Genomic DNA, 24,448 nt, shown 5'->3' with positions numbered 1-24,448 from the left:
ACTGACTGGGTTTAGATCAACAGGAATAAAAAGGGGAGATGAAGTGCCCTTAGTTGCCAGCTGCAATGAACCCAATAGCTTACCTATGAACAAGTGAAGTCAATGATGAAGCTGGTGGACTGAATTTGAAAGTCTAACTCCACTTTCTCCTGCCCACCTAACACAAAAATGGGCCTCCACTCCAGAAAAACACCTCACAGTCATCTATGGAAGTCCTCTGTTTCAGATGTGACACTATCTCCTCTCAGCAGGACACTTTGCTCATCACTGTCATCTCTCCTCCCTTTATAAAGGATGCCAGGGGTGGGTAAGGGCCTATTTCCACTACACGCAGATTGGATGCAGAACGGATGCAGAAAAACTGACTCCAATGAATGCCTATGGGAAAATCTGCATCAGAAAAATTGCATGTTGTGGAAACAGGCCCATAGACATTCATTGGAGTCAGTTTTTCTGCGTCCAGCTGTCCAATCTGCGTGTAGTGGAAACAGGCCCTTAGTGTCTGTAAGAACCATTGCCCCCTCCATTAGAATGTGGGAGCTTAACTTCCAGACTGCACTGCAGGTTGTGGGCTGCTGGGCCACTGCAATGACACAACAGCTCTTCTCCAAATACAGTACATTGGGATTCACATAAATACGTCCCTAAGTTATGAATTAGAAAGGGCATTTTTAATCAAAACTAACATGTGCAGAACACTATGAAAATAAACAAGCTGAGCAGGATTTTTTTGTGAATTAAGGCAAAAACAATACATTTCAGATACCTATATAAAATACTCATAACAGGGAAATCAATTATTTTTAGTGGATTTTTGTAGCATAAAGAAGTCCAGTCTGTTAGTAGAGATAAATAAAAGGATCTAAATTAAATGTATATCCATGCTAATTAATGTGTTGATGAAAGTGGGTAACAAAGGTTTCCTGTGTTAAAATACAGTAATGAAATAAAAATGTTTAAAAAAAAATATTTACAATTTAATTGTTCATGGATGGTATAAGGGTATAAACACTTGCAAAGAGAGAAAAGTGCCAGTTTAAGTGCCTAGAAACAGTTGGAAAGACAGAAAGCTCAAGCAAAGCCTGATTACTATCAGTATAAAAACAGTATAAAAGCTGACACTTAGTTAGAGATGGCCCGAACGGTTGCCGGCGAACTTCCGGGGTTTACGATCGCGGAGAACCGCAAACTTTTCCGGAAGTTCAGTTCGCCCCCATAGTGCAACTTTGACCCTCTACATCACAGTCAGCAGGCACATTGTAGCCAATCAGGCTACACTCCCTACTGGAGCCACTCCCCGTCTTATAAAAGGCATGTAGCGCAGCGCTGGCCATCTTACTCACTCATGTGCCTGCAGTAAATAAAGAAGGAAAAGCTGCATCAGACTCTCTCATAGGGAAAGATTAGTTAGGCTCTTGTAGGCTTGTTAGCTTGCTCCTTGCTGATTCTTATTGCTAAAATAGCACCCCAGAACAGCTCTTTTGAGAGCTAATCTTGTTCTTGTGATCTATTTTGTGTGTGTGTGTGTGTGTCTCCCACTGACACTTGTGTTGCATAGACAGCCTTGCTAATTCATACTGTGTGTGCCACTGCCAGGCCCAGCACATTCAGTGACTACCTGTGTGTGTGACAGGTGCACATTGTAATACTCATCACTGCATATACCTACCTACCTGTTGTTTACAGTGCACCCACCTACCCACGCTACGTGAGCCCACGCAGAGTTACTGGGCCTGTCCGCTACCTGTCTGTGTGTGACAGGTGCACATGGTAATACCCATCACTGCATATACCTACCTACCTGTTGTTCACAGTGCACCCACCTACCTACGTGAGCGCACGCAGAGTCACTGGGCCTGTCCGCTACCTGTCTGTGTGTGACAGGTGCACATTGTAATACCCATCACTGCATATACCTACCTGTTGTGTTGAGTGCATTCACCTCATCACTGCATATACCTACCTGTTGTGTTGAGTGCACCCACCTCATCACTGCATATACCTACCTGTTGTGCTGAGTGCATCCACCTCACACTGTATATACCTACCTGTTGTATTGAGTGCACCCACCTCATCACTGCATATACAGTGGTTTGCAAAAGTATTTTGACCCTGCATAGTTTGGCATGCGAAAGCAAATGCATATTTGCATGAGCATTGCCTCATGAATAGCCAATTAGGCCACATTTGCAAAGCCAGACTTGCTAGGGTTAAACTTGGTGTTTGAGCACGCATACATTTTCTCATGGAAAGCATTCATCACTGCATATACCTACCTGCCGTGTTCAGTGCACCCACCTCATCACTGCATATACCTACCGGTTGTGTTGAGTGCACCCACCTCATCACTGCATATACCTACCTGTTGTGTTCAGTGCACCCACCTCATTACTGCATATACCTACCTGTTGTGTTCAGTGCACCCACCTCATCACTGCATATACTGTACCTACTTGTTGTGTTCAGTGCATCCAACTCATCACTGCATATACCTACCTGTTGTGTTCAGTGCATCCACTTGCCCTCCAGAACACAATCTCGTGAAAGGCAAGTGGTGTCATCATTGTCCTCCATAACAGATTCTCGTTAAAGGATTTAAAGTTGATTCATCTCATATACAGCAGGGCCTCGAAAGTCCTCGTGTATTGATATTTTTGGTCACTACCTCGGGACGTGCATTGCCATGCCTGCTGCCTTCCTTGGATGTGTGGTGGTAGCCGTTCCTGTTCCTTTGCCCACAGCGTGCCTGTGGCCTTCCTTGGATGTGTGGTGGTAGCCGTTCCTGCTCCTTTGCCCACAGCGTGCCTGTGGCCACCCTTGGATATGTGGTGGTGGTAGCCGTTTCTTAGGCTCCCACTCCAGACCGAAATCGAACCAGGATTCCCCGGCCATTACCCATGGTCACCATGGTACTCAAAAAGTGCCAAAGAAAGTTTATCGAACAGTTGAAAGAATGGCAGACTTGCCCTCCATAACACATTCTTGGCAAATGCTTTAGATTTGGTTCGTCTTGTGCTGGGTCAAGGGTCTATCTGACCACAGATGCCTGGTCTGCAAAGCACGGTCAGGGCAGGTACATTACTTATACAGCATGGGTCTCAGGCTCCCACTCCGGGCCGGAATCGAACCCTGATTCCCCGGCCATCACCCGTGGTCACAATGGCAGACTTGCCCTCCATAATAGAGTCTTGTTGCAGGTACTGAACAGCAAGCAGAAAATGTAATTTTAAGAAAATAGATATAAGCTTTAACAATGGTAGAGAAAGAACCATCGAAAGTTGATAAGGCAGTCAGACCTTACCTGACATCACTGAGTGAGGAAGAGCAATCTCGCCATGGTGCGCAGAAATCCAGCACGGCCGTCACTACACAAACAACTGTTTGCGGTGCGTTACACTGTGAGTTTGGTCTGTCAGTGTGAAGCAATACACTAATTACACTACCTGATTGATGTATACACATGCAAGATGTTTTAAAGCACTTTAGGCCTGCAATTTAGCATTCAAAGGGCCTGATTCACAAAGCGGGGACAACCAAGTTATCACGCCTAAAATACTTTAGGCGTGATAACCTTTGCACCGCTGAGTTAGCACCGCTTTGTGCTGGTGATCGCGCGCAAAGTCCCGAGCGCAAAGTTTTGCGCGCATATCGGCCATAGGGTTTAATGGGCGCATTGCGCGCACCGCACTGTGCGCTGCGCGACTGCGCGCGCAAAACTTTGCGTGCAGGAATTTCGCGCGAGTTTCTTCTTATCACGTGATAAAGGGTTTTTCACTGGCGTGCAAACAGTTTGCACCGCTTTGTGAATCAGGCCCAAGGTGTTTTCTGCCCTTAAAACGCTGCTTTGCGTTAAATCCAGATTTTTTTCCCCGGGACTTTTGGCACGTATCCCACTCCGCCATGCCCCCCTCCAGGTGTTAAACCCTTTCAAACATCTTTTCCATCACTTTTCTGGCCAGCATAAGTGTTTCTAGCTTTCAAAGTTCGCCTCCCCATTGAAGTCTATTGCGGTTTGCGGAAGTTCGCGCAAACCGAACTTTTTGCGGAAGTTGGCGAACCGAAAATCTGAGGTTCGGGCCATCTCTACACTTAGTAGACTGTATTATTGACGAAGACTTAAGTGAATTTATGTACACTTATTTTTAGGTACACTATACTCAGTTAGCTAGACTAGCTAGCTAGCTTTTTGGCTGCAATAATTTGATTTTTTTTTTTTTTTTTTTTTAGTGCATCGACCATTAGCGAGAAAGCACAAAAAGGTGTCCAACTGAAGACCGTTATTTACAAAACATAAATTTCCTTTATCAGAAAGTAATGTTCTCATGATCTGGGCTGCATTTGTGAGAAAGACACTAAGGTTCAGTACAGGTCCTTCTAAAAAAATTAGCATATTGTGATAAAGTTCATCATTTTCTGTAATGTACTGATAAACATTAGACTTTCATATAGTTTAGATTCATTACACACAACTGAAGTAGTTCAAAGCCTTTTATTGTTTTAATATTGATGATTTTGAAATACAGCTCATGAAAACCCAAAATTCCTATCTCTAAAAATTGGCATATCATGAAAAGGTTCTCCAAACGAGCTATTAACCTAATCATCTGAATCAACTAATTAACTCTAAACACCTGCAAAAGATTCCTGAGGCAGGGAACACACTTGCAGGGCCGTTTTCCCCTGCGTTTCCCAGGTTTCCGTCGGGTTTTGCGGTCGCGTCTAACGCGTGCGTTTTTCCGCGTGCGTTTCTGCGTTTCTGCGTTTGCATGGCATGTAGTCATGCAATGTGCGGAAAAAAGCAGAAAACTGTGCGGCTACAAAACGCGGAAAAAAACGCGAACGCAAACGCGCACAAACGCATGCGGCGCAGCGTTTCCCGAGCTAGGCTATTATTTTCAATAGCCTCTAAAATCGTGCGCGTTTTGCCGTTCGCGGCAAAACGCGCAAAAACGCATGTAGTGTGTTCCCTGCCTGAGGCTTTTAAAACTCCCAGCCTGGTTCATTACTCAAAACCGCAATCATGGGTAAGACTGCCGACCTGACTGCTGTCCAGAAGGCCATCATTGACACCCTCAAGCAAGAGGGTAAGACACAGAAAGAAATTTCTGAACGAATAGGCTGTTCCCAGAGTGCTGTGTCAAGGCACCTCAGTGGGAAGTCTGTGGGAAGGAAAAAGAGTGGCAGAAAACGCTGCACAACGAGAAGAGGTGACCGGACCCTGAGGAAGATTGTGGAGAAGGACCGATTCCAGACCTTGGGGGACCTGCGGAAGCAGTGGACTGGGTCTGGAGTAGAAACATCCTGAGCCACCGTGTACAGGTGTGTGCAGGAAATGAGCTACAGGTGCCACATTCCCCAGGTCAACCCACTTTTGAACCAGAAACAGCGGCAGAAGCGCCTGACCTGGGCTACAGAGAAGCAGCACTGGACTGTTGCTCAGTGGTCCAAAGTACTTTTTTCAGATGAAAGCAACATTTCCATGTCATTCGGAAATCAAGGTGCCAGAGTCTGGAGGAAGACTGAGGAGAGGGAAATGCCAAAATGCCTGAAGTCCAGTGTTAAAGAGGAACTCCAGTGAAAATAATGTAATAAAAAAAGTGCTTCATTTTTACCATAATTATGTATAAATGATTTAGTCAGTGTTTGCTCATTGTAAAATCTTTCCTCTCCCAGATTCACATTCTGACATGTATTACATGGTGACATTGTTACTGTGGGCAGATTATGGAGCTGTTTCTAGCTGGTCTGGCTTTAACAGACAGCTATTTCCTGTCTGAACATTGTTACATTGTGACAGTTTGCCCAGAGTACCGTACGGTACCAGAGCCTCTTGTGGGAGGGGTTTCAGCACAAAATCAGTCATACAGCGCCCCCTGATGGTCTGTTTGTGAAAATCATTATTTTTCTCATGTAAAAGTGGGTATCAGCTACTGATTGGGATAAAGTTCAATTCTTGGTCGGAGTTTCTCTTTAAGTACAGGTCAGGCGCTTCTGCCGCTGTTTCTGGTTCAAAAGTGGCATTACCTGGGGAATGCGGCACCTGTAGCCCATTTCCTGTACACGCCTGTACAGAGTGGCTCTGGATGTTTCTACTCCAGACTTAGTCCACTGCTTCCGCAGGTCCCCCAAGGTCTGGAATCGGTCCTTCTCCACAATCTTCCTCAGGGTCCGGTCATTTTTTCTCGTTGTGCAGCATTTTCTGCCACACTTTTTCCTTCCCACAGACTTCCCACTGAGGTGCCTTGATACAGCACTCTGGGAACAGCCTATTAGTTCACAAATTTCTTTCTGTGTCTTACCCTCTTGCTTGAGGGTGTCAATGATGGCCTTCTGGACAGCAGTCAGGTCGGCAGTCTTACCCATGATTGCGGTTTTGAGTAATGAACCAGGCTGGGAGTTTTTAAAAGCCTCCGGAATCTTTTGCAGGTGTTTAGAGTTAATTAGTTGATTCAGATGATTAGGTTAATAGCTCGTTTAGAGAACCTTTTCATGATATGCTAATTTTTTGAGATAGGAATTTTGTGTTTTCATGAGCTGTATGCCAAAATCATCAATATTAAAACAATAAAAGGCTTTGAACTACTTCAGTTGTGTGTAATGAATCTAAAATATATGAAATTCGAATGCTTATCAGTACATTACAGAAAATAATGAACTTTATCACAATATGCTAATTTTTTTAGAAGGACCTGTACTTGAGCAGCAGAGATGGCCCGAACCTCCGATTTTTCGTTCGAACCTACCGCAAAAGTTTGTGCGAACCGAACTTTTGCGGTAGGTTCGCGAACCCGGTTCGTGAACTGAAAATCAAACCGCAATAGACTTCAATGGGGAGGCGAACTTTGAAAACTAGAAAAAAATATGCTGGCCACAAAAGTGATGGAAAAGATATTTTAAGGGGTCTAACACCTGGAGGGGGGCATGGCGGAGTGGGATACACACCAAAAGTCCCGGGGAAAAAATCTGGATTGGACGCAAAGCAGTGTTTTAAGGGCAGAAATCACAATGGGCTTGATTCACAAAGCGGTGCTAACTGTTAGCACGCCTGTGAAAACCCCCTTAGCACGTCTAAACGAGCTTTTCGCGCGTAAAACTTTATGCGCGCACTGCACAGAGCGCAGGGTGCTCCACGCGAAGCGCCCATTAAAGCCTATGGGACTTAGCATGCGCATAGGACTTTGCGCGCACAAAACTTTGTGCGCGATCTGATTGAGAAATCTGGTGCTAACCTACTTAGCACCCTGGTTAGCACGTCTAAAGACTGACGTGCTAAGTAGGTTAGCACCGCTTTGTGAATCAAGCCTAATGAATGCTAAATTACAGGCCTAAAGTGTTTTAAAACATCTTACATGTGTATACATCAATCACGGAGTGTAATTAGAATACTGCTTCACACTGACACACCAAACTCACTGTGTAACACCGCAAACAGCTGTTTGCATAGTGACGGCCGTGCTGGACTGGTACGCACCACGGCCAGAGTGCAGGCCGTGGTGGTTTTCAAGCCCATATGGTCGCCGGGCTGTGGTAGCTCAATGTTAGAACAACAGTGACTGTCCAGCTGATCAAATTTGGTCTGTCCACAATGAAGCAACTACCTTATTATCTTTGGTGTGCCACCCCCCGAGACACTCATATAGCCGGCGGCCATTGCTTCATTGTTATCCGCAAGCCCCTTCACCGCGGCAAGGTAATGTTTACGAAGGGGAATGGGCACATGCCTTTTGTTTTGTTGTTGCAGCCGCAGTGCAGCCCAAAAAATTAGGCAGGCATGTACACGTACCAGAAAAACTATTATAGCGGCTGCTGCTAGCCTAAAAAATTCAGATCTCCACCTGGAGTCCTGGACCCTGTTGGTGGCCTGCGGGCAGAGGTGCTGTGTGGGGAGCGACTTAGTCTTGGGGCAGGCAGGCAGTCACACGGCGTGTAGGCAGAGATGCTGTGTGTGGGGACTTACTTAGTCTTCGGGTGGGCAGTAGCCCTCCGGGATCCATGCCTCATTCATTTTAATAAAGGTGAGGTACTGAACACTTTTGTGACTTAGGCGACTTCTCTTCTCAGTGACAATGCCTTTAGCTGCGCTGAAGGACCTTTCTGACAGGATGCTTGAGGCAGGGCAAGACAGTTGGATGGCAAATTGGGACAGCTCTGGCCACAGGTCAAGCCTGTGCACCCAGTAGTCAAAGGGTTCATCACTGCTCACAGTGTCTACATCCACACTTAAGACCAGGTAGTCGGCTACCTGCCGGTCCAGGCGTTGATGGAGGGTGGATCCGGAAGTGCTAAGGCGAGGCATTGGACTAACAAATGTCCGCATGTCCTACATCACCATGAGATCGCTGGAGCGTCCTGTCCTTGCCTGCATGGACATGGGACGAGGAGGATTACTGGCAGTAGGACCTTTATTGCGTTGTGCTGTGACATCACCCTTAAACGCATTGCAAAGCATAGTTGCCAGCTTGTTCTGCATGTGCTGCATCCTTTCTGCCTTCAGATGAGTTAGTAACATGTCCGCCACTTTTTGCCTATACCGAGGGTCTAGTAGCGTGGCCACCAAGTACAGCTCATTCCCCTTGACTTTTTTTATACTGCGGTCCCTCAACAGGCTGGACAGCATGAAAGACGACATCTACACAAAGTTGTACCGAGACATACTATCCATCTCCTCTTGCTCTTCCTCAGTGACGTCAGGTAAGTCCTCCTCCTCCCTCCAACCATGAACAATACCACGGAAACGTCGAGCAGCACAAGCCCCCTGCGACGCCTGCTGCGGTTGTTCTGCTGCCGCCGCCTCCACCGCCTCCTCCTCCAAAGAAACACCTTCCTCATCATCCGAGTCTGGCTCCTCTTCCCCACATGATTGGCATGGCATGCTCCAGGAAGTAAGCGTACGGGATCAAGTCGCTGATGGTGCCTTCACTGCGACTCACCAGATTGGTCACCTCCTCAAACGTCAGCATGAGCCTGCATGCATTTCGCATCAGTGTCCAGTTGTTGGGCCAGAACATCCCCATCTCCCCAGATTGTGTCCTTCTACTGAAATTGTAGAGGTACTGGGTGATGGCTTTCTCCTGTTCTAGCAGGCGAGAGAACATGACCAGGGTCGAATTCCAGCGAGTCGGGCTATCACATATCAAGCCTATCACCGGCAAGTTGTTTCTCCGCTGAATGTCCGCAAAGCATGCCATGGCCGTGCAAGACCGCCTGAAATGCCCACACAACTTCCTGGCCTGCTTCAGGACGTCCTCTAAGCCTAGGTTCTTTGACACAAATCTTTGAATGACTAGATTCAGCACATGTGCCATGCAGGGTACACGTGTCAGCTGGTCTGTGTCACTGGAGAGGAGATTGCAGCACCAGTAGAGTTGAACTGCCACTCAGCCAAGGAGGAGGACGACAGTGAAGAGGATGTGGCAGGAGGAGAGGAGGTGTCAGGAAGCCTGCCTGCAAGGCGTGGAGGTGTCACAAGTTGGTCTGCTGCACAGCCACGTACTCCCTGCTTGCCATCGGTCACTAGGTTGACCCAATGGGCTGTGTAAGTAATGTAGCGGCCCTGACCGTGCTTGGCAGACCAGGCATCTGTGGTCAAGTGAACCCTTGACCCAACGCTGTGTGCCAGAGATGACACCACTTGCCTCTCAACTCCACGGTACAGTTTGGGTATCGCCTTTTTAGAGAAATAATTGCGGCCTGGTATCTTCCACTGCGGTGTCCTAATGGCTACAAATTTACGGAAGGCCTCAAAGTCTACCACCTTGTATGGTAACAGCTGGCAAGCTAACAGTTCCGGCATGCCAGCTGTCAGACGCCGGGCAAGGGAGTGATTGGCAGAAATTGGCTTCTTCCGCTCAAAGATTTCCTTCACTGACACCTGGCTGCTATGGGCAGAGGAGCAGGAACCGCTCAAGGTCAGAGGCGGAGTGGAGAAGGGTGGCTGTGAAGGTGCAAGGGAGAAAGTGGCTGAAGATGCTGCACCTGAAGGAGGAAGAGGAGAAGGAGGGTGGCTTTTCTTTTGTGTGCTGCTTTTGCTCAGGTGCTCTTCCCATTGCAGTTTGTGCCTTTTCTCCATGTGCCTTCGTAAGGCACTTGTCCCTACATGAGTGTTGGCCTTTCCACGGCTCAATTTTTGGAGGCAGAGACAACAGATGGCATTGCTCCAATCTGAGGCAGACACATGAAAAAAATTCCAAACTGCTGAGCCCCCCTGGGGTGATGGCACTATGGTGGCATCAGCAGCTGACGTTGAAGGGCATGTGTGCTAGCTGTACATAGGTGGCGATACATGGCGCGGGACACTGTCGCCGCCTAACTCAGACATATGAGGTGGTGTAACTTGCTTAGCGCCTTCATCTGGTTTTAACAATAATGGCTGTGAATTAGTTAATTCCCCACCAATTAACTCCTGTGAAGTGTCAAATGCAACGGATGTGGTGCTTGTAGTAGCGCTGGTGGCTGCGGAAGATGAGGTGTTCTGTGTTAAATAGTCACCCACGTCCTGACAGTCTTGGGAGTTGATGGGACGTGCCTTCTTCTGAGCACTGTACTTTGGTCGAGGGCCGAACAAAATCACATCAACACGACCTTGCACAGACCTGCCGGATGGCCTTCCTCTTGTTCTGCCTCTACCTCTGCCTGTTTGTATCCATATCGGGGGGGGGGGGATGAAGTGAAAGGTATGCACTGACTTGACTAATACAATGTGCAGTCACACAGGTGCAGTTAACAGGTATGCACGGAGTGGTATATCACACTGCGTGCACTCACGTAGGTAGGTGGGTGCACTGAACACAACAGGTGGGTATATGCAGTGATGAGGTGGGTGCACTGAACACGACAGGTAGGTATATGCAGTGATGGGTATTACAATGTGCACCTGGCCCACACAGACAGGTAGCAGACAGGCACAATGACACTGCGTGCGCTCAACTCACGTAGGTAGGTGGGTGCACTGTGAACAACAGGTAGGTAGGTATATGCAGTCATGGGTATTACAATGTGCACCTGTCACACACAGACAGGCAGAGCCGGGACAAGGTCCTCCAGCACCCAAGGCTGAGACACCAAAGTGCGCCCCTCCATCCCTGCCCCCGAGCCATCAAACACTGATTGCTATTAGACTAAGAGGCGCCACAGGGCCCACAACCTCCCCAACACCTTAATATCTAGTTATCTGGCTTGCAGTCACATCTATGTATCCCCTTTTCTTATTTCTTTCTGCTTCAAACACAATTGGGAATGACATCTGAATGAATTCTGCGCCCCCTCCTACACTGCGCCCTGAGGCTGGAGCCTCTCCAGCCTATGCCTCGGCCCGGCCCTGCAGACAGGTAGCAGACAGGCACAGTGACACTGCGTGCGGTCAACTCACGTAGGTAGGTGGGTGCACTGGGAACAACAGGTAGGTAGGTATATGCAGTACTGGGTATTACAATGGGCATCTGTCACACACAGACAGGTAGCAGACAGGCACAGTGACACTGTGTGTGCTCACGTAGGTAGGTGAGTGCACTGTGAACAACAGGTAGGTAGGTAGGTATGTATATGCAGTGATGGGTATTAAAATGTGCACCTGTCACACACAGACAGGTACAGTGACACTGCGTGCGCGCAACTCACGTAGGTAGGTAAGTGCACTGTGAACAACAGGTAGGTAGGTATATGCAGTACTGGGTATTACAATGTGCACCTGTCACACACAGCCAGGTAGCGGACAGGCAGGGTGACACTGCGTGCGCTCAGCTCACGTAGGTAGGTGGGTTTCACTGTGAACAACAGGTAGGTAGGTTTATGCAGTACTGGGTATTACAATGTACAGCTGCCTGTCACACACACAGGTAGTCACTGAATGTGCTAGGCCTGGCAGTGGCACACACAGTATGAATTAGCAAGGCTGTCTATGCAACACAAGTGTCAGTTGGACACATAGAGAAAAAAAAATAGATCACAAGAACAAGATTAGCTCTCAAAAGAGCTGTTGAGGGGTGCTATTTTAGCAATAAGAATCAGCAAGAAGCAAGCTAAGAAGCCTACAAGAGCCTAACTAATCTTTCCCTATGAGAGAGTCTGCAGCAGCTCTCCCTTCTCTATTTACTGCAGGCACACGAGTGAGTTTAATGGCCAGTAGTGCCTGCCTTTTATAAGGGTGGGAGTGGCTCCAGTAGGGAGTGTAGCCTGATTGGCTACAATGTGCCTGCTGACTGTGATGTAGAGGGTCAAAGTTGACCCTAATGGTGCATTATGGGGGCGAAGTGAACCACCGGAAGTTCGCCGGGAACCGTTCGCTGGCGAACCGTTCGGGCCATCTCTATTGAGCAGTACCAGGGCAGAGGGCGGGGTTGCAGAGCCGGCAGCAAAGCGGGTGTATTGCAGTTACCTGCCCCACTCATGCGGTCTTCTTTTTCCTCCTCCTCATCTCTATTCTCTTCTATATCTGCTCTAGACTCCACCCCTCTCCACAACTTTTGCAGCTTTTTCCATCAGTGGCGTAGCAATAGGGGATGCAGAAGTTGCAACCACACCAGTGGGGCTCATTAGGGGCCTTCCTTCATCTTATTAGCTTTGCATTAGTGCTATGCTGGTAATGAACACCTCTATATGTGCACTGAAAAGTGGTAATCCTTAAAGGGGCACTACAGCGAAAAACTAAAGTTTTAAATACGTGCAAACATATACAAATAAGAAGTACATGTTTTCCAGAGTAAAATGAGCCATGAATTACTTTTCTCCTATAATGCTGTCATTATAATTAATAATTACAGTAGGCAGTAGAAATCTGACAGAAGTGACAGGTTTTGGCTAGTCCATCTCTTCATAGGGGATTCTCAGCAAGGCTTTTATTCTTTATAAAGATATTCCCTAAAAAGGATTTAAACAATGATGCTGGCCAGCTTCTCTGCTCCCTACACAGTTGTTTGGCAGTTGGACAGAGCAACTGCCATTCACTAAGTGCTTTTGAAAATAAATAAATCCCTGAGAATTCCCTATTAAGAGATGGACTAGTCCAAAACCTGTCACTTCTGTCAGATTTCCACTACTTACCGTAAGTGACAGCAACATAGGAGAAAAGTAATTTATGGCTCATTTTACTCTGGAAAAAATGTACTTCTTATTTGTTTATGTTTGCACATATTTTACATTTTACAGTTTTTCGCTGTAGTGCCCCTTTAACAAACTGTTTCCTCACTCTTATTACACTTCTCTGACACTGAAACTGTGCTTGGTTGGTTTTGGGGCTTCATGTCAATAGAGTATTTGGTAACCTATGTAAAACCCACACTGGGGCCCCAAGCTCCTCAGTTACACCACTGTTTACCATGGACACGATGGGGAAGCTCTATTACTGGGGACACCACCGGGGCAGCACATCAGTTGGGAACCAACTGCTTAGTAGTAACATTGTTATACAAACAACAAACAAACACAGAACATTTATATCACACTTTTCTCCTGGCGGACTCAAAACACCAGAGCTGCAGCCACTAGGACATACTCTATAGGCAGTAGCAGTGTTAGACTTGCCCAAGGTCTCCTACTGAATAGGTGCTGGCTTACTGAACAGGCAGAGCTGAGATTTGAACCCAGGTCTATTGTATCAGAGGCAGAGCCCTTAACCATTACACTATCCAGCCAATGCTCAAACCACCTGCATAATACATAGCTGGGTATCCAGCGGCCTAGCAATCGCTATAGCAACCATAGCGTCGCTATGGGGCCCGTGGCAGCCCTATGTCACAGGGGGCCCTCAGCTGAGAGAGGATTTTTTTTTTATAATAATGCCGGCGCGCTGGCCCGGATCCCCCCCTCCCTCACCTCGGGGGCCCCCTCCTCCTATTATGAGCGGCGCGGGAGAGCGGCATATACAACAGGCTCCGGCAGGGTAATCAGACGCTAGAGGTCCAGCTGCCCCCGGGCTATGGTGTCTCCTCTGTATGCTGTTCGCAATAGCAGCATACAGCGGAGACTGCGCAGCCCAGGGGCAACTGGACCTCTAGCGTCTGATTACCCCGCCGGAGCCTGTTGTATATGCCGCTCTCCCGCGCCGCTCATAATAGGAGGAAGTCACCCAAGGTGAGGCACGGAGGATAGGAGTCGGGCCCCTACCCCACTAAACTACCCATCTACCTACCCTCCCATCCGACTACCTAACTACCCACCCTCCCACCCGGCTACCTAACTGTCCACCCTTCCACCCGGCTACCTAATTGCCTACCCCGCTACCTAACTGCCTACCCACCCACCTGGCTACCTAACTGCCCACCCGGCTACCTAACTGCCCACCCGGCTACCTAACTGCCTACCCTCCCACCCGGCTACCTAACTGCCCACCCTACCACCCGGCTACCTAACTGATGGCTACCTAACTGACCACCTGCCCACCCAGCTACCTAACTGCCTACCCTCCCAACCGGCTACCTAACTGCCTACCCTCCCACCCGGCTTCCTAACTGACTACCCTCCCACCCGGCTACCTAACTGCCCACCCGGCTACCTAACTGCCTACCCGGCTACCTAACTGCCTACCTTCCCACCCGCCTACCTAACTGCCCACCCAGCTACCTAACTGCCTACCCTTCTACCTGGCTACCTAACTAACCACCCGCCCACCCAGCTACCTAACTGCCCACCCGGCTACCTAACTGCCTACCCTCCCACCGGCTACCTAACTGCCCACCCTCCCACTCGGCTACCTAACTGCCCACCCGGCTACCTAACTGCCCACCTGGCTACCTATCTGCCTACCCTCCCACCCATCTACCTATCTGCCTACCCTCCCACCTGTCTACCTATCTGCCTACCCTGCCACCCAGCTACCTAACTGCCCACCCGTCTAACTATCTGCCTACCCTCCCACCCGTCTAACTATCTGCCTACCCTCCCACCTGCCTACCTAACTGCCCACCCGGCTACCTAACTGCCTACCCAGTGCAGTGCCTGCACCGCAAATAGTGTGCCAGCCTGCCCAACCACCCTCCCTCCAGGTAATTAATGTTAGCCCAATATACACCTGGCTACATATACTGCATTTTGTGGGGAAATCTGGCGACAATCTGATTGCATTTTGTGGAGAAATCTGCCGACAATCTGATTGCAATTTGTAGGGAAATCTGCTGTCAATCTGGTTGCATTTTTTTGGGAAATCTGCCGACAATCTGGTTGCAATTTGTGGGGAAATCTGCCAACAATATAGTTGCATTTTGTAGGGAAATCTGCCGACAATCTGGTTGCATTTTGTGGGGAAATCTGCCGACAATCTGGTTGCATTTTTTGGAAATCTGCCGACAATCTGGTTGCAATTTGTGGGGAGATCTGCCGTCAATCTGGTTGCAATTTGTGTGGAAATCTGCCACCAATCTGGTTGCATTTTTTTGGTAAATCTGCCCACAATCTGGTTGCAATTTGTGGGGAAATCTGCCAACAATCTGGTTGCAATTTGTCGGAAATCTGCCAATAATGTGGTTGCATTTTGTGTGGAAATCTGCCGACAAACCAGATTACATATTGTGTGGAAATCTGCCGACAATCTGGTTGCACATTGTAAGGAAATCTGCTGACAATCTGGTTGCATTTTGTGGGGAAATCAGATTTCTCCACAAAATGTTTGGGTGGGAGGTCCGAGGTCCGTGGGGGCCCAGTCATTTCTAGCTACGCCCCTGTGGGTAGCTGGACAGTTTTGCATTTTATTTAAACAGCATCACTGTTCATCCTCTTACACTCAACCCTTCTCCAAATCCACCATTAGGTCTCATCTTGCTTGCTATCTCAAAATTGCCACTGTGATATCACATGCATCAGGATAAAAGTGCACGTGTCCTGTACACCTTCAACTTTCTCACCTCCGAATATGCCAGGTGTACTGCCTCTGCAACCACTGCTGACTCTACAACAATGCCAAAATTAACAAGTAAAGGATGCTCTGCCTCTGTTCTCACTATTATTGAGGACACTAGGAGAGTTGCACTACTGCTGATGATGCTAGCAGAGGAGGACACTGGCTGGGGACATTATAGAGGAATACGTATAATTGGGTATCATCCTTTTTAAAGTGAAGGATCAAAAACACAAAGTCCTCTTAGGGGCAATCCACCTTGCCCATAAGACCTCAATAATTTTATAGAAAAGGACTTGGGTTCAAAAAACGAGGAAATACAGTGCAATTTTAGCAAAAAATTGTTTAAAAGGCTTCTTCAATTCCACATGATATGAAGACAAATCATGTGGAATTGAAGAAGCCTTTTAAACAATTTTTTGATATTTTGTACCAATAAAGTTTTTCTATAAGATTTTGCTAAAATTGCACTGTATTTCCTCGTTTTTTGAACCCAAGTCCTTTTCTATAAAATTATTGAGACATTATAGAGGAGCAGTATTTCTGGGGACACCAGCAAAGAAGCACTCTGTCAGGGACACAATTTGGGAGCAATATTTTGGGGGACACTAATGAGAGATCACTGTGGCTGGGGATATTAATTAGAAATCTGACTGACAGAATGGCAAGAGCATCATAGAGCACATTGTTACTGGGGATACTAGTGGGGTGGCCCACTGGCTAGGGACATTATGGACTAGCATTATTACTAGGGACACTATTGAGGGAGCACACTGTCTGGGCACTCTATAGGGGAGAAATATACCTGGATACACTAGAAGAGAAACACTATGAATTGAGGACACTAAGAGGGGAGCAAAATAAAGGATTATGCAGTAGTGGAGGAAAGTACAAGGTAGCACAGTGTCATTGGATACTAAAGCAGAGCAGCATAGTAGGAGCACAGTAACAGGGTACACTATAAGAGAGAACTATAAGGAAAGTACAGTAGTGGGGAATGCCATAGGTGAGTATTATAAAGGGTGCACAGTAGTGGGGAATACTATAGTAGAGCACTGTATTTAGGGGCATTAAAGTGGGAAACTATAGGGGAAGCACAGCTATGGAGGGGGGGCATTAAAGGGGCAGCAGTATAAGATCCAGTGATGCACCATGTCATTGTCATGGTATGCTGTGACAGTTAGCCGTACAGTTATCACACATTCAGTGAAAACAGAGTAACTGAAGCCTAAGTGTATGGGTTTTGGAAAAGTTAAATTGATGTGTGTAATTTCCATATTCTATATATACTGGTATACAAACACACACACATATACACTGCTAAAAAAAAAAAAAAAGGAACTCGTAAACAAAACAATGTAACTCCAATGCAATCACACTTCTGTGAAATCAAACTGTCCACTTAGGTAGCAACACTGATTGACAATCAATTTCACATGCTGTTGTGCAAATGGAATAGAGAACAGGTGGAAATTATTGGCAATTAGCAAGGCATCCCCATTAAAGGATTGGTTCTGCAGGGTGTGACCACAGACCACTTCTCAGTTCCTATGCTTTCTGGCTGATGTTTTGGATGCTGGCTGTGTTTTCACTCTAGTGGTAGCATGAGACTGAGTCTACAACCCACACAAGTGGCTCAGGTAGTGCAGCTCATCCAGGATGACACATCAATCCGAGCTGTGGCAAGAAGGTTTGCTGTGTCTGTCTGCGTAGTGTCCAGAGCATGGAAGTGCTACCAGGAAACAGGCCAGTACATCAGGAGACATGGAGAAGGCCATAGGAGGGCAACAATCCAGCAGTGGGTCCGCTACCTCCGCCTTTGTGCAAGGAAGAACAGGAGGAGCACTGCCAGAGCCCTGCAAAATTACCTCCAGCTGGCCACAAATGTGCATGTGTCTGCTCAAACGGTCAGAAACAGACTCCATGAGGGTGGTATGAGGGCCCGACGTCCACAGGTGGGGGTTGTGGCCTTGTGGTTTGGATCATTATGTGTGTCTGAAAATCAAAGTGCACCCCGTGCAACTCTCTGAGAATGATGAATGCAATGAGTCCAATATTTTCTTGTAACATGTTTCATTCATTTTGCCATCATCATTTTTTTTTCTAAGTAACCTGTTCCACAGTGGCTCACACATCACCAGAAAAATCAGACTTACGTGACATTAATTGCTTCAACTGAGCACACAGCCTAATTAAAAGGAAAGCTTTTGTATAATTACTTATATTATTTTACTAGTAATGGGCAATATTTCATAGATTCTGCCAGGGAATCTAAACTTATGAGTACAACTGTACTCACTTGCACTTATACATATCCATACATTTGAGACAGCCAGTCAGTGCCACAATACCATGTTTCAGTAGTAAGCAAATCCCTTCCCATTAAAACTTACATTCTAGGGAGATAAGGAGTGGTCACAAGATGTAAGTAGAGTCAGTAAGCAATATAAATTGGTTGGAAGCAAAGGTCAGGGGCAAACCCAGGATTTTCAAGGGGGGGATTCCTGAAAGGTCTTTTTTGGCAAGCCGTGCACTACCGTGCATGAGTTTTCCCACACAATACACATGATGCACAGCATTTCCCCACAAAATACACACAACGGACAGGGTTTCCCTACAGAGTACACATGATGCAGTAGTATTTCGCCAAAATATATATAACCTGCCACCTAAACCCTAAATTAAAGTAACCCTGTGGTGGAGTGTTGGTAGGCATGGGGATCTGCATGCAAGGTGACCATCTGAACCTTAAAGGGGATCTTTCGCGAAAAAAGTAGGCAGTTAAATAATGTGACAGATGACAGGTTTTGGGCCAGTCCATCTTTTTAAGGGGGATTCTCAGGGCTTTCTTTGTTTTCATCAGCATTTCCTGAACAGCAGTTTAACTGCCAAAATAGTAAGATACCAGCCAGCCTCCCTAATCACTTGCACACTATTATGTCAGTTAAATTTTGCAATTGTTGTTCAGGAAATGCTGTTGAAAACAAAGAAAGCCCTGAGAATCCCCCTTAAAAAGATGGACTGGCCCAAAACCTGTCATCTGTCACATTTTTTAACTGCCTACTTTTTTCACGAAAGAACTCCTTTAAAAGTGACTGGTTGGGGAGGGGCATATGGGGGTATGCATGAAAGATGAACTTGCAGCCCTGTATCTAAACCCTAAAAGTGAACCTGTAGTGTGTGTGTGTGTGTGTGTGTGTGTGTGTGTGTGTGTGTGTGTGTGTGTGTGTGTGTGTGTGTGTGTGTGTGTGTGTGTGTGTGTGTGTGTGTGTGTGTGTGTGTGTGTGTGTGTGTGTGTGTGTGTGTGTGTGTGTGTGTGTGTGTGTGTGTGTGTGTGTGTGTGTGTGTGTGTGTGTGTGTGTGTGTGGTGGAACACACATGAACTTGAAGCCTATCTAAACCAGTCTCCCCACTCCCACACACTACAGGGTCAATTTTAGGGTTTAGATAGCAGGCTGAAAATACATCTGTCATGCATATTCTCTCTCCCCCCCCCTCCCCTGTAGGTTTTTAAAAGTCCATATGATCCCCCCCCCCTCCCCACTTAACTGTTGCGGCTAAAGCCCCATCTACACCATACAATTTTTCATGCGATCGATATGCGATCGCTGATGGAATCGATAAAATCCAACATGTTCGATTAGGATTCGATTTGCGTTTGTTATCAATGCAAATCAAATCGAATCCTGATCGGACATGTTGGATTTTATCAATTTGACAAATCATGTGGTGTAGAGGTACCCTCAGTGTTAAGTATCTAGGGGTGCCCCCGACTGAAGGGAGATCTCGCCAGTGGAATGCTGAGAGCAGGGTGAGTAACTTCTCATTTACGCTCTGCTCAGGACGCTGCATAGGGAAGGAGGGAGGCACTCGGGGAGTGTGCTGCCTTTCCATCAAGAGACACCTGTAGGCACGTGCCTACAGTGCCTTATGGTAAATCCAGCCCTGACAGAGGCTAAGCTAGGAGGCAGGAGGTGCAGTTGGAGGACAAGACAATGGATTGTAAATGGGGGGGATCCAGGATATTTTTTATTGGGGGTGCTATGCAGGTTCTGGATCCGCCTCTTGGGCAGATGCTGACGTCACGCGCAGCGGCAAAAAAGGGAGGGAGACAGTAAAGGTAGCCGTACATCAGGCAACCCGTCGATCGACCATCCAATTAGATTATTATACTCGGATGAAAATCAAGAGCGTGTTCGATCGACGGACGATGTGTCGAATTTCTGTCCCAAATTGGTTACATCTATCGGTCGGACATGCTGCATGATGTAGGGCTGACATGCTCGATCAGGTGCGTAATGATATGCAATATCGGGATGAGCGACAAAACCCCCCTAATGTAAAAAGTGCCCACCCCATTCCCATCCCTGCAGTATACTTTACTTGGCGGTGTCCGCCGCTGGCTCCGGGTTCCATCCTCAGACACACACCCCACGTTGTTGCTGGCGTATTCGTGACATCACACGCGCCCACGTATATGCCAGCAACCACGTGGGGTGTGTGTTTTGGAGGCAGACAGAGCCATCGGCAGAAAACCACAAGTAAAGTATACAGCATGGGGCTCGGAGGGGGGGGCACATTTTACATCAGGAGGGGGGGGGGGACAATGGTGAGGTGGCGTCACAAGGACGATTCCTTAGAGATTTCATACTAAAATCAATCAGAATTTCGGCCTGTGGTGTGTGGGCAGATAACAGATCTTTCTCCGATCAGAGAGAGATCTGTCTCTTGTCTTGGCCGCTCTGCCCATACATTGGCACCTTAATAACAATAATAGGGACTGTGTGAAAGTAGAGGTATGAGAATTGGGAGGGAGATAAATGTGGAAAAGAGAAAAGGGGGCATAAGACAGAGGGGAAGATAAAGTGGAAGAGACACAAGAGAGATTGGGGGAGATGAATAATGGCAGGGTGATTTCTAACCAGGCTCCTGTCTTCACCTCTCTGTTTGGCTCCGGCATGCAGTGGAAGCTAATTTACTGTGGGTGAGACAGGAGAGAGGGAGGGGGTCAGGGGGACACAGGCAGAGATAACAGATGAAAGTCAGAAGGTAAATAAACAGTTAATTATCCAGCTTACACAGCGGGCTCTGCTCGGGCTGTCACCTCTCCCTGTTAGAGACGCTCCCAGCTGCAGCACAGCACTCCCGACCATCTCTAACCCTTCTGCTCTGCAGATCTATTGCTGGAGGAGCGAGTGGCTGTGCTTCTCAAGATAAATCCAAACTTGCCGCTCTGCAGCCAGAAAAACGGGGGAGGGGCGTCACACGAAGAGCAGGAACTAGAACAGAGCTGTGCTGTGCTCTGCCTGCGATGTCTGTGACGTGACCTTCTGGTGACAGGTCATTGATACTTCATGGGAAAATGATCTTGATGGCCCTGTGCGGCTGCACAGCCGTTTGTCTGCCCTGGGAGGTGATGCCCCATGGCTGCATGCATGGCAGCCCCACTTCCGGTCTCAGTGCAGGGGGTGGTTCCAGACACCCGGAACACCCCCTTCGGTGCGCCAGTGAGGTGATTCAGCAATTAGTTAAAATGGCCTAGACTAGATTATGTAATTCTACAAAAAAAAGTCTATGTTATAACTGAACATAGAGGAGTGGAGAGAAGAGGCACATGACCATATATGATGCACTGGAAAGAGGTGACAAGGGTAGATGAGAAGATGTAGACTGAACATAAGATGGCATCTGAAAATAGAAGTGTAACATATGCAAGAGAGCTTTGTAGGTGAGAGCTAGAAGCTTAAATTGTCTCCAGTGCATGATAGGAAATTAGGGAAGGAACTGACAGAAAGGAGCAGCATGTGAGGAGCAAGAAGAGAGCTGGATGAGTTGAGGAAAATGATAAGAAAAACGGATTGGAGAGGTGATAGCAGTTCATTGGTAGATCACAGAGGAAGGTGTTGCAATAGTCTAGTTTGCGTCAAAGCATATGGTGTATGTGCACTCTAGTGTATCTGCACTAGTTGTGCCTTGCATCCAAAAAAAAGTGTTTAAGTGAGATTTGTATAAGAGACCTGAGTCAAATGTTATGCCTACACTACGAGCTTGAGGAACCAGTTATTAGTGAGTTGCTAGTGTTGATTGTTGTTATGTCAAGCTGGAGAGCTAATTTATATGTTGGGAGGGTTTTTTTGTCCAAAACCAGTGTAAGACAGTATGGGATGTGACAGAGTGATGAGAAATTTGGGCACTAGAAGTGCTGAAGAAGTTTGCACCTCTGTTAATTGTGGCTATGAGGGGAAATGGTTAGGGTTAGGCATCAGTGGTTTTTTTTTGTTAGGTTTAGGCATTGGTAGAGGGAGGACTCATGTAAGAATAGGGTTGTGTTTAGCATTAGTAAATTATGAGTAAAATTTACAGATATTTTCCTATGGGAATTACCACTCCCCGATATAATAAATTACAGATATACTACTAGTAGTGGGTATTTCTGGTGTCCAAACTTCCCAGCACTCTTTCTGCATGTACGTATGTGAGATATCAAAGCAGAAAGATCAGGAGCACCTGGATGCGTCCGTGAACCATCATTCTTGGTTCTGTAAAATATGATATGCCATCTAAAAAGGCTTCTAGAGATATCTAGAAAGAAATATATAACCTTACCTGACCATTGGATTAAAAGCAGTGTCAAGGCTGAGTTGTATGTTAAGTGGGTAAGAACACTTCATGTCTACTATCACTTCCTGTGGCCCAGCTGTGTCATTGGAGTTCAAACTTATATACATAGTGTTGAAATATGTAGCAAACGTTTTCGTTTTCTATGAGGGAAAAAATCAGAAATTAAAATGTGGCACAAAATATCTTATGCGTGTACAAAGAACAAAGAAAGACTGCATTTCAGTATTCTTGGGCAAGCAACATGCCAATTAAAACATTGAATTTTGCTTTTTTTTTTTAATAAGTCAGGAAAATAATATTGACGTATATACTGAAATACAAGTCGACCTTGTGTATAAGTCGACTCCAATATTCAACCCTCTTAAGCTGGATTTTTTTTTGACTCAAGTATAAGTCTGTTTGACTGTTTGATATTATGTATATATTAATTTTGTAGATGTAATGCTAGAATTAGGACGGGTATAATCTGTAACCGACATAAATAGAAATGATATACACGGCCGGATAAATATCGGATTAGAGGCCATAGAGCGACAAATAGATGACTAATGGATATAGTCAAGCTTGGTTCCTGTAAAAATTAAGACTGGCAATGTAGGATTCAAGCCTGTTTTCCCGGTTAATGTCAGCCCCTTGTTAGATGCCCTACCCATTGGTATAAAAGATATATTCCAGTGTAACTTAAACCTAATTTTATACCCCCCAAGTGTTTTTAAAGTTCACTTTTATATCACAAAACACTTGCCTCATGGTTGCCATGACAGCGGGGACGCTGGTTACAGAAGGATAATGTGATCCTTTAATGTAGCCACTTAATACAGACGTTCACAGATAGGCGGGCTGTAATAAAATGCCCGCTGCACATGTGCCCCGATATGGGTAGCACTGTGTGTTTAAAAGTGAGCACTACACGAATCCCTGTTATGAGGAGTGCGGTGCATTTATATAATAGCGCAGTCTTAGTTATTTGTAAGTGTTTACAAAAGAGGCTACAGTTGCATATTCTCCTCTGATTGGCCAGTGGTGTGAAGGCGGAACTTTAGTTTCCGCCTTCTATCCCCTGGATCGGCGTCCTTGTAGTTATGGCAACCAGCTCAAGTATGGGAGAAGTGACGTGACCGGAAGGGGCGGAGCTAAAGCTCCGTCTTAATCCCGGAAGCTCACAGCCCCCATTCACAGTGGTCTGCAGTGTGACCAAGCGTCAGGAGACGCGAAACGTCCGTCGCTATACCACCTACTACCCACCACCCACCTCCACTATGATGACCCAGTAATATAAGGATACGTAAGACCTATTATGCACGATGTTTAGACGCAATATTTAATGAATATGACGAATCACTGTATTACGGAATTGTCACCAATGCGGAAATAAACCCAGAGACGGAAGGTGCACGCTTCTTTGATTCTTTATACATATGTCAAGTATAAGTCTACCCAGCAAAGTTAATGGCTGCACTTGGGGCTCAGGAGGGGTTAATGAGTGCACTGCCTACAGTATTGCAGCCATTAGCCACTCTTGTCCCTTAAGTTCAGCTAATACCTCCTCCAGGACCCCAAGTGCTGCAATTATTCACTCCCTTTTATGCAGCCCAGTATTTCCCCCCTGCCCCTTTCCTTGTTAATTGTTGTTCTTGTATGTGATTCCTTGGTAACTGACCTCCTGTCTGCCTGACTATCCTTATTGTCTACTGACTGTATACCTTCATATTCTGATTATTGATCTTGGCCTGTCTGATGATTTTCCTGTGTGCTAATTTGCGCCTACATACTGTGAGAAAACGCGGAAAAGCCGCCGCGGGTGCTCAGAGCAAGGCGGCTGATTCCGCGTCCAACACGGCAGATTGCGCGCATGGACCTGCATCTGAATGCGGAGAAACCGCTGCATGTCCTGAGAACAAGGCGGCGGATTCCGCGTCTGACGCGGCAGGTTGCACGCATATGCCTACATCTGGCAGTATGGCTGAACGCGGAGGAACCGCCGCATGCTCTGATAGCGGT

General features: G+C 46.8%; 1 protein-coding gene across 6 annotated transcripts in view; it reads right to left on the bottom strand.

Moving 5' to 3' along the window:
* LOC137524665 (uromodulin-like) overlaps positions 1–24,448 on the bottom strand; it is a 408,103-nt gene that overhangs the window by 168,123 nt on the left and 215,532 nt on the right. For all 6 annotated transcript variants that reach the window (XM_068244787.1, XM_068244788.1, XM_068244793.1 and 3 more), the window contains one exon: positions 22,433–22,587. In XM_068244787.1, the coding sequence (XP_068100888.1) occupies positions 22,433–22,587 (155 nt within the window). The remainder of the gene's footprint in view (positions 1–22,432; positions 22,588–24,448) is intronic.

Source organism: Hyperolius riggenbachi, chromosome 7 (assembly GCF_040937935.1).
Source record: "Hyperolius riggenbachi isolate aHypRig1 chromosome 7, aHypRig1.pri, whole genome shotgun sequence".
Classification (NCBI taxonomy): Eukaryota; Metazoa; Chordata; class Amphibia; order Anura; family Hyperoliidae; genus Hyperolius; species Hyperolius riggenbachi.
Note: the sequence above shows the minus strand (reverse complement) of the source record. Positions and strands in the feature narration are given on the sequence as shown.